General features: G+C 39.4%; 1 protein-coding gene across 1 annotated transcript in view; it reads left to right on the top strand.

Moving 5' to 3' along the window:
- The first annotated feature begins 1274 nt into the window (after positions 1 to 1274).
- grid2 (glutamate receptor, ionotropic, delta 2) overlaps positions 1275 to 16404 on the top strand; it is a 905841-nt gene continuing 890711 nt past the window's right edge. The window contains exon 1 of the mRNA XM_030143377.1: positions 1275 to 2358. Within this exon, the coding sequence (XP_029999237.1) occupies positions 2271 to 2358 (88 nt within the window). The 5' untranslated portion in view covers positions 1275 to 2270. The remainder of the gene's footprint in view (positions 2359 to 16404) is intronic.

Below are 16404 nucleotides of genomic sequence, written 5' to 3'. Positions count from 1 at the left end.
TAATGAAATAGCCTAGTTGTGTTGCTTTTCCATTTATCAAATGATTTAAATTATGTTTTTGGGTAATGTTTTATTTGTATGCCATAAATTCAAGGACTGCAGTATTATTTGAATATTCTTATTAGTATAGGTTAATGACTGCATGTAGATTTAACCTAAAGTGCGGGTACTTTCATAAAAAAATCGGAAATCGGATTAAGTTTTTGCTTTGATATAAACCAAAATTAAGTTGAAGTACAAGGAAAGTATTTTTTATGGAGTATATTAAAAAATACCTTCAATACACCTTGCAGTTTTATATGATGTTTATGTTTTACCTAGGCTATATTATTCATTTTCTTCCTTCCTTCTTTTCTTTTCTTTTCCTTTTTTTTAAACAATGTACTTTGAGCTGCAGCTCCCTTGCTGAACAAGAGGATGCTCTGTGACTGGTTATATAAACATTTAATAATAAATCAACAGTGTCAAAAAAGGAGAAACGGGAGCAACTTTCACAGGATCAGTATCACTGTCAGTAATCTCCTGTTCCTTGAATGCAGACTAAACAGCGAGTGCAATGGTAGCCAACCTTCCTAATCCCTAATCCATGGTCTGGGGCAGATTAAGAGAAGAACCCTTGGGAGCCAGGCCTTAGAGGGGGTGTGTGTGTTTGTGTGTTTGAATAAAGGGATGACTGAATAGATGGAGGGTAAAGACCTTAATGCATTTAGAATCAACATGTTGGAAGGAAAGGCATGAAAAACAGAAGCATCCTGTCCTAGATTTCCTAGGTGTGATCAGACAGAGGATGGAGGATGATGATGCAGCCTTCTTCATCAGGGCATTTTAATTAGTTGCTCGTGTCAAACTTTTAAAGCAACACTCAGCTGATGACCAAACATAAACAAGGTTGCCTCAGAAAGGAAGCGTTCCAGCACCTCCTGTTGAAGTGGCATGTAGGCAGTGGATTTGTGGCAGTGCCCATGGCAGAACTAAGGTTGGCACACTCCCCTTCCTTGTCTTCATCTATCTGTCTGTCTGTCTGTCTGTCTTTACACCCCCATCCCCTCTCACAGACACGTCTTACTGTCTCTTTCTGTGTAATTCCAGACGGTAGTTGCGCACCCCGGCTGGCAACTGCTGCTGCTCATATTTGCTTTTTTTTTTTCTCTCTTCTCTCTCTCTCTCCTCACTCTCTCTCTTCTCTTGGGTCTCCTCCCTCTCTCTCTCTCTCTCCCTCCCTCTCCTCTCCTCTCCCACACGGACACGGCATACCTCCTCTTCACCAGCCACCTTGCATGCTGGGGCTGACGCGTGTACCCGCATACGTATAGTGCGGACAGCGGACTGTCGTTGCGCGCATCGTTTGGTTCATTTTTTTTCTCTCTCTCTTTCTCTCCAGACATCCTAGTCTACAACCTTCTCCCATCCTGAACCGAAAGAGAAGAGCTGTGTAGACCTTTTAACAGATCCGCTTTCATCCTCCTCCTCCTCCTCTTCATCCCTTCTGTCCACGGGAAACTAGAGACAATTTCGGAATATGGTACCTCGCCTCGGTGATGCCATGTGACAAGGTTTTTCAACATTTGCCATCGATGATCACTCCGGCAAAAGTGGTTGGGTTCACGCTGTGAGTTCTTGGGTGGTTTTATCTGGAAAGGAAAAATCCAAAGCTCTTGGGAAAATGGAAGTTTTGCCCGTTGGTTTGGTGGGCTGAGGCTCAGGCTGCTGCTGCTGCCGCTGCTGCTGTTGGTGGTGGAGGAGGTTTGGCGCTTGGTGCAGGGGGGGAAACTGCGTCGCCAGGTCTCAAACGCAGGGAATCACGGGTCTTTTTTTTTTTTTTTTACGAACAGGACCAGCTTTTCAAGATAACTAACCGAGTGTTTCCGATTTCTTCCTTTTAAATGTGCGGCCACATTGTCCATCCCCTCAGTTCGACTTAACGCGTCGGCGTTTTGGATGCGGTTTGTTTTCTCTGCGGCTCAGCGTCTTTCTCCGCTCTCTCTCTGTGTTATGATTGAATGTTGGGAGCAATTTCAACAGGGTACGAGTGTGTGACATCTCGGGAATCTTTACTGGCATCACGCAGTAACGTCAAGAGAAGAAAATATCAAGGCAGAGATTACAGGGAATTTCCTTTTTGCCGCCCCACAGATGGACTAAAAGAAGAAGAAGAAGAAGAAGGCACGCATCTCCGTATTTGAACTCTCTTCTCTCTCACTAAAGAGAGAGCTGTGGTTTTTTTTTTCTTCTTTCTGTGATTTGGAGGAAATATCTTTTTTTTGGACAACATGAAAGTTATCTCTGCTATGTTGCTCGTTGCCGTTTTTTGGAGCCAGGAGTGGAAGTCGGTGCTGTCGGATTCTATCATCCACATCGGTGAGTTACTGCGCTTTTTTTTTTTTCCCCTTCTTATATTCGCGACCACAATAAGGGTCCCTGTGCGTGTCTGAGGAAACACAGACTGGTGGTTTCAGCCTTCATGTCATGTCTTCAGGTCATTTCTTGTTCTGTTAAGTGGTTTTTCCCCTTAAATGGTTTCTACACATGAACATAATTTCCAGGTAGAATATGTGCAAACCCATGCCTTTTGCATCCACAACTGTAGACTGTATGTGTGTGTGTGTGTGGAAATAACATCCTAATAAATGAAGTTGGTATTTGAGTTGCATTGATCCCTAATCATGTTATCATTTATAGTTTCATAACAGTATTACTCATATCTATCTGTAAAAAATAAACATTGCAACTGCAGACTGTACTTCCACAGGGCAACATATTCCTATCATTTCATTTAGAATCACATGCGTAAAACAGGTGGTTTAGGAAGGCACGATGACCCGAATGAGGGATTAGAAATGAGGGATCCCGCATTATAATATCATTTATACTTGTGCAACAACACCGTACTAAATTTCATGGTAAGATACCGCAGTGCCGGGCAAAAAAAAAAAAAAAAAAAAAAAAAAAAATCTTATGTCTTTTCTGCTTTCCACCACCACCGGCAAAGTGTGGCACTGTTGTGTTGGGTGTGATTTCGACATCAGGGAGCGTATTCTTGCAGGGTATGTGGAGCAGCACCTCCAGCTCCGGTTATAGGTTGGGGAGGGGGGCAGAGTGACACTGACAGAGAGAGAGAGAGAGAGAGAGAGAGGAGAGAGAGACAGAGAGAGAGAGAGAGAGAGAGAGAGAGAGAGAGAGAGAGAGAGAGAGAGAGAGAGAGAGAGAGAGAGAGAGGAGGAGGAGGATGGGGGTGGGGGTGGGGGTGGGGGGGGTGATGCTGGAAAGTGTGTATTGTAGGATGAGATGAGGACGCGAGGTGGTGGTGGGCACACATAATCGCTGCGCAAGTCGGTGGCCTCAAATGGGCGATAGACCACAAAAAGTGTGTGAGAGTGACTATTAGAAGCCCTCTATTCCACACACACACACTCACTCTCTCTCTCTCTCTCTCTCTCTCTCTCTAACTCATGCGCACACCAGCAGTAAGATAAGCACCTGTCTGATTTTTTTTTTTTATTTTTAAACTGCACAGGCACGGTTAAGATCTCATCCATATTAAAATACGCACACACACACACACACACTGAAAACACACAATCAACTACCAGTTTAACCTTAATCTTGCATAATGATGTAGCCAAAGAGCGAGGACTGGCATGGTTTTTGATCCATTTAAACTCATGCCAGTTCAGCAGCGACCCGGGCATAGTTTGCCAAAAGCTGGCCCTTTTGGATATTTTCAAGGGGGGGCCGTGGACCAACGACAGCTGCAAGGGGCCAAACGAATACAATTCATACAGGCCAAGATGGTAATAAATGTGTATTATTTAAATGAGAACAATGAAAGTGCAGATGGCATGCCAGTCAAATAGGTGGAGGTGTCAAGTGGCAAACATACAGATGGAGCTGCAATAGTAGGGAAGTGGAGTTTACAAAAGCCCACACCACCATCACCACCACCTCGTCTCCTCATTATTTTCATTGTATGCAAAATGAAGTTGTAAGTTTGCAGTTTGATAAGTAGGCTGGAGGAGTGGACAGCTTCATCCTACATATCATTAGCCTCGTAACATAATTGCCTGAGTCATATTTTTAGTCAAATGGAGATATCTGCATAACTTTACACTCTTAATACCGCTGCTTCATTTTTTATCATATTGGCTATGACCTGAAAAAAATATGACTTAGGCAAATATGCTATGAGGCTACCGATATGGGGTTGTAGGCTGTGGCTGTGGCCCTATGGGGGCAGCAGTGTAATTCACTGGTTTGATGGATCACCCTGTAATCCGTCCAGTGCATGGCAGTCGCATGTTCTACATATTCTCACTGCCAGGCTGAAACTTTATTGGTACGATGACTAGAAGGTACTTTGGTTTATAGTGGCGAAAACATGACTATGAAATCAGTCAAGGGCTAAGATTATAACAAGGATTTCCAGCTTTGCAGTCTGTTCTGTCAGCAGCCAAAACTGGGTCATCTATACATATGGTGACTGGTTTGTACTATAGAAATCTGTGTCGACTCATAGTGTCGTCTCCTTTCCACAGAGTGTCTCACTGGCTGGAGGTTGTTTGTGTTCACTTTCTAAGCTTTCATAGCATTTGACCCTTCTTACCAAATTTCAGGTTGATTTTTTTTTTTCTTCTCCTTTTTCTTCCATCAGTATTTTTGATCATGGGTGGTGCAGGAATGTTGAGTCATTTAAATAACCTTAATCTATTAACAGACAGTTCTTCTGCAATGGGATATCAGTAATGGAAATAACACTATATGAAAGCAATACATTTCTTCAAAGAGACTTGTTCAGCGTGTATGTCTAATTCTGTTTGGTTTATTTTTACCTAAAGGGAATGGAGAACATAAAAATGAACAGATATATATATAGCAGTGCGCTGTGTTAAACCAGTCATTGGGCAGCATTATACCGCGCGGTATTGACAGATGTAAAATATCTCAAATTGCTGCCAGTTAGCTACTTGATCTACAAAACTCTTAGATATATTTTTGAGGACAAAATGTAGAGAAATGGAATTATTTAGTGAATACCAAGCTGGGGAGCATGTCCAATTAGATGAATTGACAGTGAAAGCAGTGTATAGTTTATTGGTTTGCTGAGTTTATTCTTGGTAACTGCACTGTATTATGGGGTCTTTTTTTCCCACATGTATGTGCATTTAATTGTCTGTGGGAGTGTGCTTGAATAACGGCTCAGCGTGGGCGGTTGGCTACTCGGTGTGATTTCAGTCACTGTGTCTTTTTGCCCTATCCCTCTCCCCCCTCTGCCTTTTTTCCTAATCAATAGTTCATTTCCCTGCTAGCTGCAAGTACTTTGAATCACAACAAAAGGTTATCGCCCTAAAAACAATCCCCCTTTTTCTCCCTCGTGCGTCTTTTTCGCCCCCTCCGTCTGTCACCATCCATTTCAATCCCTGCTTCTTCAGCAGATCCTGCATGTAGCCGATGAATGACGACAGATATAATGGAATAAAGTGACGATAATACTGATGGAGACTCTCCTTTCTCTCACTCCATCTTCTCTCGGACTTGTGCAACTTTGACTCGTGTGTGTGTGTGTGTGTGTGTGTGTGTGCATGCATGATATTGACTTAGGACTACATGAGAAAGGAAAAAAAGTACTGAGCCCAGAAGGCACATCACATTGACATGTCAGAAGTAATCCTTCTTTAATCTCTTTGTTGCTGCTAAAGACAGAATGGGGGAGAAGAGAAAGAGAGAGGAAAAAGATGTGGATATCAAAGAAAGGGGCGATGCAAGACGAAAAGTAAAAAGACGGAGAGCGGAGGGAACAAAGGAAGAAAAAGTAGAATTTGTACCATCATCATCGATGATTTTTTTTTTTTAGCTGCCTGCTCTATGAACCTATGCCGTACTTTCATGGAATTACCATTATTTTGGTGATATTAAAAGCAGTGACCGGCAGACGTTTTCATCCTGTGCTGTCCAGGCATTAAATGTGATTGAATTGCTGGGGAGCTGGCACCACTGCTGTGCTTCTGTCTCTCTCTCTCTCTCTCTCTCTCTCTCTCTCTGTGTGTCTCCATCTTTTTCTATCTCTAATGATCAGCATGCGGAGGGAAGGGGAGGGGGGGGGTCCGCTTGCCTCTTGGCCCTTGCTGCATCGTGTGCAGCATGGCAATAGCCCTGCACTTTATAAGGGCTGTTATCATGGATTTTGCATGTGCATGTTAAAGAGACATATAGACTCTGAGAGGGGGTGAGAGAGCGAGAGAGAATGTAGCTGTGCTGTGTGCACGCATATATATCAGTGTGGCCGATTAGTTACACAAAGACTGTTGTGGATTTACTTCTGTCAGATTAAGTTCCCACTTTAGTGTCACAATGGTTTTTACATTTGCAGTGTATCATAGTGCATCCACTGCTTTATCATGCATCAAAAAGGCAACGACTGATCCCAGTTTTTAGTTACATATTGTACAACTGCTATTGAATCTCTGAGATTCACTATGTTTAAATGTGCTATATGAGACTTTTTCAGGGCTTAAACATTAATATAATTTGTAGCTGTTCACATAGTTCAAATGCCACAGGCTCAGAGTGTTCAATTTAATATAAACTGTCTACATGTGACATAGTGTTATAGTTACATAATCCAGAAGCCTCTACAGGCATGCTTTCATTTTATTGCCTCTGCATAGATTATATCTAAAAAAATTAATGAGGGAACATTTTGGTCATGATTAAAGAGACAAAAAGGTATCAGCTGATATGTTATCTGAAAACAGTTTGCACTTTTAGGTGATGAGGTCCAATCAATGTGTTGGAGTGAGTCTGAGTTAATTCTTTTAATGAAAACAATTTTGGGAGTTGATGAGTTTTACACTGTGCTCTGTAATGTGGTCATCCAGCAGCCTCTGTCTATTTCACCTGAAGTCACTGTGTGAGTGTTTTACGGTACCATGACATTTATATAGCACACAGTGAGTAAATGTAATAGACATTTGATATTTAAATGTCATCACTGATTTTTGGCTCCTTTTTTAGTGTTTTTGTTAAAACTTGACCATTACTTTCAATGAATCTTGATAAATTAGATTTACCCATCTACTCTAGAGCTCTCAAGTATTCTCTCATGACAATGCCTGGATATCAACTTAGCAGAGGAGGATAGTTGGAGGAGCAGATTTTGGAAGGACTCTGTCCAATAGACCGTTGCCTCTGCAGTCATTTTTAAAATCTTCCACACTTCATTCAAGGACACCACGAGACATTTAAGACATGATGTCTTGCAGAAAGCACAAAGGCATATGTCTGTGAGAGAGATGACTCTTTCAGACTAACTGCTGATGCCCGCTGAGACACATTTAGCTGTTTGTTGTTAGTCTTGTTCTGTTGTTTAGCCGCACTTAGATTTTAGCGTGCTAGTGCTATAGAATAATTTAATGACACTATTTATTTGGTGGCAGATGGCACATTGTTTGATTTACTTTGGGGATGCACATTAAGGTAGATGTTTTTGCATGTCCCCCTGACTATTTGTACACAATCTAATTTACTTTTTCTGAAAATATTGGTATTAATGGGCTTTTAGACATATTACAATAATGACTTGCATCAAATTGAATCAACACTGGTATAAAATGAGTGCTGTTTCTCATGTTGTTTGGATAACTGCAACAGAAAGGACAATGCTGAACTCCAAGTTCAGGGAGGGACAAGGGACTTGGGGACAGACAGAGAGATTATTGGCTCAATAAAATATGCGCACGTGTTTGGGTTTTTTGTCCGTTAACAGCAGAGAAAGAGAGGAAAAAACGGATTTGTCATTGGGATGGAAAGGGTTGAAAGGCACAATGAGAGGTTTTCATTATTTGTGGGGTAAGGAGATCGAGGGGAGAATAACAGAGAGATATGTCCTGGCTTGGCCTGGTTTTCCTTTCACTTTGGTGCTATTCTGGTCTTTTCCACAGAGAAGGATTTCTAAACATTTCAGTGCGTGTGAATGGCTGCTCCTGCCTGGTTTTGTGTGTGAGTTTTCACAGCTGTCAACATGGCTTTCTCTTTGAACTATCAACTTCTGTGTGTGTGTGTGTTGCATTGTCAGTATGTTTGGCGCTAGGTGGTGTGCATTAAATGCTTCATATCTTTGAGTTATGTATCTATCAGTGTTGATGGATGTGCTGGTCCATGCTATCTTTGACTGGAAAGATTTAGTACCTCATATTTCTTTCTGCATGAACACTGGTGTTTTGTGTGTGTGTGCGAATATGATTCACAGAGGTGCAAACTGTGTGTCTGGTTTGTGTATGTTTGTGTGCTATCAGACTGTTTATCCTCATGTGAAAGAAAGAGACAGACAGCCAGTCTGACGTCTGTACCTGGCCACTGAGGTAGAACCCTTAACCAGGCCACAGAGACAGAGAAAGAGAGAAAATGTGTTGGTGAGGTTTAGATGGACTGACAGGTTGCTGTGAGAAGTGGTATGATTGCTTGTCTCAGGTTGACTGCAGATGTAGGTGAGGAGAGACAGCAGCGGCCTGCCTAAGGTGCTTCATCTCACTGCAGCAGCCAGTGATGCAGGTAGGAACACACCAGATGGCCTGGGAAGGACTTGTACAACACAGGCTCTTGTTCCCGGATGATTGTATTGTGTGTTTGTGTTTATCCAGTCAACACACGCAGAGTCACACACGCTTAATGTCATCTGGGGACAAGAACCTTTGTTGTTCCCAGAACAAGTGCCAGTTAGCTTTCTGCGGTGATTGACTTAAACTGATTCTGTGAATAGAGAGGCACGAGTACAGTATAAGAGCATGCACACACATTCACTCAGGCACGTCTCTATGTCTTTGTGAGGACATCCCACTGAGGTTATGCATTCCAATATCATGTGCAACTATTTTGCAAATATGTAAATAATAGAGAACAAGTAATATAAATAGTAAATTCACTTTTAAATGTCCTGTTTCACTCTTGAATAGTTCTGTCTGTGTCTTTCTGCACTTAGTTTTTTGTATTTTACTGCTTCAACACTGCATTTTCAAAATCTTATCTTATCTTATCTTATCTTATCTCATCTTATCTCATCTTTTCTTATCTTTACTCGACCCATAAAACCACCTCTTTGCTCTCAAAACACTGTGTGGATTGGCTGCAATATCCTCACAAATATAAAGAATAGATACTCTATAAAAGATATAGATAAGAATTGAAAATTGTACCCATAACAGTTCAAAGACATGTTCACACACATAGAGATTCATCATAAAAATGAATAATGCAATGGATTTTTTTCCCCGAAATTTATTAGTCAGGATTTAACTGCTTTTAAGTAAGGTCATTGAACTCAGTTTGGCAGCTGCTGTGACCAGGTTAGATGGCGTAATGCTTTAAAATATAAAACATTATCAAATATATTACTGTGTAAGAAAGTAATTGTAAAACATAGTGGAGATTTCTGAAGCTATGCATGAATTTTGCAGCTACCACTAGGATATTAATCACCCTGTCTCTGAGTAATAATTACACACAGGCAGGTATTGCTCAGAGAAAAAGCAAATACCAGTAACTTTAGATAAACAGTTAATGCGGCAACGTACACAAATATAATCTGTGTGAAATTAATGATCTGCCTCTCTTGACTACTTTATGGTTGGCAGGGTACTTGCGCAACACAATAAGTGTCTTCCAAGAGATACTGTATGTCTTTTTGTAACATCAGTTCATTGATACTTTGATTGTTACGTAAATCCAGAAAACAAAAAGAGAAAAACACTGTTGGTAAAAAGAGAGACAATGCACATAATCTAACACACAAATTACAAGGAGTTGACATTCAGCATCGTGGTACATTTAACCACTAACACCATTTACAACTGAATTAAATTAAGTACACCAATTATGTCAGAGTCCATCTTGTTGAATATTGTGAGTTACTGTATGTCTGCCTCAGATCATATACCATTCAACCCATATTCAATCATCACATCTTTTCTATGGTTATCAACATTTTCAGATGCCATTGATACAGTATGTGGTCTGACTGCATCTATAGACTAGTTTGTCTGAAGAATACCGCAATTTTACGTCTGTGTGTGCGTATGCCGTCCCAAAAAGAATGTTCTGTGTGGAGGCATTGAATGTCAGAATGGGTTCTAAGGGAAATAAAGGGTTCTTGACACAACATACTTTGATGTCAGTTTTATTATCTGACTTTGAATATGTGCACGTCTCTATAGCTTGTACTGAATGGGCTTACAGTGTAAATGTCCTTGATTGGTGTTCCTCCATTCGGTATTTCTTATATTTGTGCAGCAGAATGATGGTGCTGCCCTCTCTTCTCTCTCACAGACTTGTTAATGCAACATTTTTTGCAAACAACTTCTGTTTTTGTTGCTCAGCATTCTGTATATATCTGCACTGTGTTTGTATGTTAGGTCTAGAATATGCTTCCACTGAGTTTGTGGTCACTGTAACCTGTATAATGAAGATGTTGCCTGTCTGTGCCCTCTGTGTAATTTCTTAATATATTTTCTTGGTCATTAGTTTTGCTAATATCTGGCAAACACAGAATCTGAATCTTAATTCTGTACTTGCCAAAGCTGACCCTTTTTTTTTTAAATTTTTATTTCTGTCCACAAAAAGAAGACTGACTATTTTAAAAGAAGTAATGTGCAAAGAAAATATTCACAGGACAACTTCCTAAAATGTTGTACTTTACTAATTGCATTAGTTCTTTCTTCTGTGCAGCAGTAACAGTGGTATATAGTGTATTCCTATCCTGCAGCCATGCCTGTATACTACTGTGGTCATAGAACCACTCAAATTGTTTTATATTGTTCCCCTGAGGATTGAGGTTTCTAACCCTCAGTGGTACATAAGGGCACATTTTAAGTACAGTGCTTTCAATGGGGTCATGTATTTGTGCTAAACTGACCAAGCCTGGGTATTCATATTTGTCTATATATGCCTAAAGTATACTGTGGGCCACAGAGTACACAAAATGTCTGTGAGCATGTTCGTGCATTAAGCAGTGCATCCTCTGTCTATAGTGGGATAAGATACATCTCAAGGGTTCTTTGGTGAGTGCATCATTTCAACGCATCTTGCATGTATGGGAGTATGACTGTATGTTAATGTTATCTTAGTTTGCTGACACTGCAACACTACTCAACACAAACTGTACCTTGGCAATGAATAAAGCATGTTTCATGTAAGGTCACTTGAGAGTGGCTATAGGGTGTTTTATAAACTATCAGCATCGTTGGATCTTGGCTCTTATAGGGGCTGATAGCTTTGCACTCTCCTCTGGTCACATGGGGCGGCTCTTCAGAGAACTGTATAGGGGTGGATAGTGTTAAGGTTTTGGTGTTACTACCACTCTAGCCGATACTGCATGTTGATCTGTACCAGTGCTTCCCAACCTTTTTTGGCTCGTGACCCCATTTTAACATCACAAATTTCTGGTGACCCCAGACATTCAAAACGGAGAGGTTTTTTTTGATGAAATTTATTTGTTTTTGATCGTATAATAGTTTGCTGTACTACAGGGTGTCCCATAAGTCTCCATACATAGGAGACATAATACATTCCATACATATATGGTTCTAACATGTATTTCTTTATATTTCTTCTTAATAGTTCTTCAGCAGACACGCATTGAAATGTGTTCCCGACAAAATGGCAGTCATATAGAGCATATTATATAAATAAAAAAATGGTTTATGTCAAGAAACGTTTATTTTTCCTATGTATGGAGACTTATGGGACACCCTGTATGTTGCAAATAAACATTAATTTTAGGTGACATTTATTCTGTACAATGTATATTATTATGGACGGAGGCAGAAAAGCCAGGTGTAGATTACTGCACAAAGTGAGAATTTTATTTTCCTTGGTCAGGATATGTACAGTCAGTCCAGCTGTGATTTACAAGGCTGACAATTAATACTGAACAAACAATAACTCAAACTATGAATTATGAAAGAGCTACAGCATCTGAAACCGACCACAATGAACATTTGAAAGATGAACAGTACCACAGTGCTTCAGGTTCAGCTTCACAGTTTGTCATGTCTTTTATGGATTGTGATTGTCTCTCACAACTCACCATATATTTTTAATTTGTAAGTTTTTTTTTTTTTGGGGGGGGGGGGGGGTTATCAATCACTAGAAATTTCAGGCATCCCCATTTGAATTCCAGGCGACCCCACGTGGGGTACCGACCCCAAGGTTGGAAAAACACTGATCCATACTTTAACCATATTCTTATTTTGTTTGTAGATTAGATTAGATTAGGTAGAACTTTATTGATCCTTTGGGCAGAGCCCTCTGGAATTAGAGGTTCCAAAAGCAGCACAACACCGAGCATACACACAAGAAACACCAAAAGAAAAAAGCAAAACAATAGCTATAAAAAACAGTTGTGAAAAATTACAATTGCACATTGGAAAGTACTAGTAGAAACAAGTGGCCAAAGAAATAGTAAGTTGTATATTATGTTATGATATTATAATATACTATTACAGTATGCACAATTTGTACTGTATATGTATATAGTTTAATAATCACAGAATAAAAATTAAGGTTATGATTTACATTGAGAACAGAAGTTTTTGCCCCGTTTTCTCATGTGTAATGTAATTAATATGTCATACATAGTTCTGTAAGTGGGAAAGTGAAACGGCTTGTTTTGAACTAATCACTGTTAACGTGTCAGATTAAAAAAAAAAAAAAGTGTTAATGAAAACTGACATCATCTGTAACAAATATAGAAATAATCATTTACCGCAAAAGAAAGCAGTCTATAAAAGTGAATGCCAGACTTCAGTAGTGCAGTGTTTTGCTTTCAGCCTTCAGATCTCTAGATCCACCTGCTGAGCTCTGAAGCTATGACAGATCAGATGATGCTTTAACTGTTTCACATTAAATTTAGGAATAGACCCACAGCAAAACAATCAGCGGGCCACCAGTTAGTTCCAGTCATTAACTTGTGTTCGTATTCGGGCTCCGGGCTGCTAGCGTACCGGTACAAGACATACAAAGGGCAATGACATATGAACTCGAGGCTAAACGTCAAACCACACACTTCTTGCTGTGCTTGATGGATTTGAGCTATGTGTTGTGACAGGTGTTTCTGCCAAATATGCAAAGCACTTGTTGCACTTGTGTCCATGAGTGAAATGACCCCTTTAGTGTTTAGTTCTCTGGTGGACGTTGAAAGCTGTCACTAAGGATGTCTGTGGGTGTTTGAGCTGCTTGGTGGTGCAGTGTGTGTGACGGAGCTGTCCACACGGAGTTAGTGAGAAAAACTTACAAGACATCTGTTATATACATGAAACAAAACATGTATTTAGTTAATTTCTACAGATCCTTAAACTGATATAACTTATTGATACTGTGGTAATTATTTGGTCCAGGGCCTGTGGATGTTGGGTTTTGGTACCTGTCCATAAGGATTCACATGCGTACATAATAATAATAATAATAATAATAATAATAATAATAATAATAATAATAATGGATTAGATTTCTATAGCGCTTATCAAGGTGCCCAAAATGATTTACATTATTGATCCATTATTCATTCTCACTCTGGTCATGGTAAACTACATGTGTAGCCACAGCTGCCCTGGGGCAGGCTGATGGAACTGTGGCTGCCATTCTTCTCCGACCACCACTGAACATTCACACGCATTCATACACCAGGTGGGTGAAGTGTCTTGCCCAAGGACACAACAGCACATGACTAGAACAGAGCGGGATTCGAATCACCAACCCTTCAGTTATTGGAGCCACAGCCACAGTTCATGCACCTGGTGTTGCATTCAGTGACCCCTCCGTAAACATGGAAACCCTGTAGCCTGTTTAATTTTAGTCATCTTTACCATCACTGCCACTTTCACTGGATATGTAATAATCTTTCAGTGTTATAATTATTATTTTAAGATAACTGTAATCATGGCTGTCTCATGTGACAGAATAAAGCTAATGCTAGGAGCTAATGCTAACGGTAGCTGCTAACATGCATGGTAACCTTTAAAATCACCTGCTAGCATTTTACCCTTCATTTTCTACAGTGCATTCATCTCTAATACCACGATACTCTCCTTTTTTATGAGAAAGTGTGGTCACGATAAAATGTAATAGACTAATTAATGTTTAGTTCATGCTAATGGCTAACTGTGAGTATACTGACTTTAAATTAGCCACTCTGCTAGTGGACCTTGTGAATAAGTTTGTACATCAGCACTCAGACTCTGGAAATTAGACTCAGACTCTGGAAATTAATATGTTTTGGATGTAGTTTACAGTAGCTGTATATTGTGTGTTTAACCCAGAGCACAGTGCAGTTTAGAAAAACTATCAGGACTCAGATGGTCACTGTGGCAGAACTAAACATGGTAGTTAAATAGTGTAATTGCTTAAAACACATTCCTTACTCCTACCTAGATGTAAGGCGTGGTGTCTTTCAAAGACTGCATAAGTTCCCATACAGTGCATACAGTAACTTGATCATAACATGGTAAATTGCTACCAGACCCTGAATAATTACAGTAGGTACTATTTCAGATGTTTTTTAGTTAGTTTGTGTACTTTTACTTAGAGCACATATAATCAAATAACAAAGAACCATAAAACATGGTCAAACAAAATTTTTTGGCACTCAAAAAGGAGTGGGAAGAAGTATAACTTATAGACTCCCACCCTTTTTTACAAACTGATAATTAAATAAATTCCACTTCCTTTGCTTTAACACACTTGTTTTCTGTATATTTTTACAATAACATAAAGCATCCATACAAACCATTCACATACATTTTTTTAGTCACCTCACACACAATCAGATTTGCATAATCAACCTTTTTTAATATAAACTAGAATATTTATATGCACTTTTATTATTTACTGCAAATACAATCATTAATAAATATGGTAATATCTTCTAATCATGATAGTCTGTATTAATTAATTAATTACAAATAGGCAATACAGAATAATATTTTATTTTATGCATTCTTCTATAACTAGATTTTTACTTATTCGGTCAGTGTTCTATATTTTGTTAATATACTGGATCCTTTTAAATGCACAAATTGAAGAAGACATTTTAAAGTTTGGATCCAGATTATTTATTATTTTACTACATGCTGATGCAAGGTTGACTTTGCTCCAAAATAGCATCTGTATTAAAGCCTTACAAAATCAGACAACCTCTACAGGTTGCAATTAATAAATGAACAACTATCAACAGGAGGAGCAGCATCCAAAAAATAACCTGGTAAACTAATAGTTGTGGTAATATTGTATGGTTGTTGTTGTTTTTTTGTTTATTAACATTTAAAATCCACTACAACCAAAGGTCATGAATTCCTCCTGTAATACCGAGGCTCCTCTGAAAAGGGACTGCATTTTTTACAGAGCAAAATTATAATCTTATGATAACACAGAGCATCTTCATCCCATTGCGCACTAACAGGTTTTACTTACTGTGGAGTCTTTTCTTTTCCCCCTTAAAGTGGTTTCTTGCTGGAAGCAGGTGGTGATGAAAATGGTCACTTGGCAAGAGCTTCAGCCATTATGGAATTTACTGTTGTTTTTACTGTTCCTCTCAGACTACATGGCCTCCTTCATGATTGATAAACGATTAAAATATGCCAGAGATCCTCTATATACAAAGATGGTGCAGAGCTTTGCCAATTCTATGATATGTTTCAGTTCCTGCCTCCTAAATGGGAGTGGTCAGAAGAGAATGTCTCATAGGTGTATAAAAGTAGATTAATGAGGTCAAAATACAATCATCACTCAGCTATTTTTTCTTTGTTTTTTGCCTCCTCTGGACAAGATTTGTGTAGTAAGAGTTTGTTACCGGGAAAGGGAGAAGCTTTAAACAACATCAATTTTCTCCTGATCAGTCGGTCTTTAAAATGTCATTTTAATTTCAGAATGTTCAGAAGATATATAGCATGTGGAAAATGGGCCCAATAGTTACCTAGGTTACATTAGGGTAGTAGAATCATTTGGAATCTGCAAATCATGTTCACTTCAGGATCTGCCTCTAGTCTCCTAAAAGGATTGAACAACTAAGAAACCCATGTGACATTGGAACAGGAAATGATTTTCTGTGCAATGTCTTCTTCTTAAAGGTCTTTGAAGATGCTTTCTGGGAAAAGTTAGTTCTTTTCTGAAGGCAAATTGGATGCTAAAGACTGTTATGGCTTCCTGATGAGCATAGAAACGTCAGTACATCTGCAGCATCTTTGACAGTAACATCAAAATTGTTCATCACTTGTGCTTTTAATTGAATTTTTTTTTTTTTTTTTACAAAATCTTACAAAATGTGGAGTTAGTTGGCTGTGATCAACAACTGTAGCTGCTGGCACACTGCTGGACACTGTGTGCATGTCTCTTGATGTCTAAAATTTCACTTCTGTCTTTGCT

Source organism: Sphaeramia orbicularis, chromosome 9 (genome assembly GCF_902148855.1).
Source record: "Sphaeramia orbicularis chromosome 9, fSphaOr1.1, whole genome shotgun sequence".
NCBI classification, from domain to species: domain Eukaryota; kingdom Metazoa; phylum Chordata; class Actinopteri; order Kurtiformes; family Apogonidae; genus Sphaeramia; species Sphaeramia orbicularis.
This window is presented reverse-complemented; position numbering and strand designations above follow the sequence as displayed.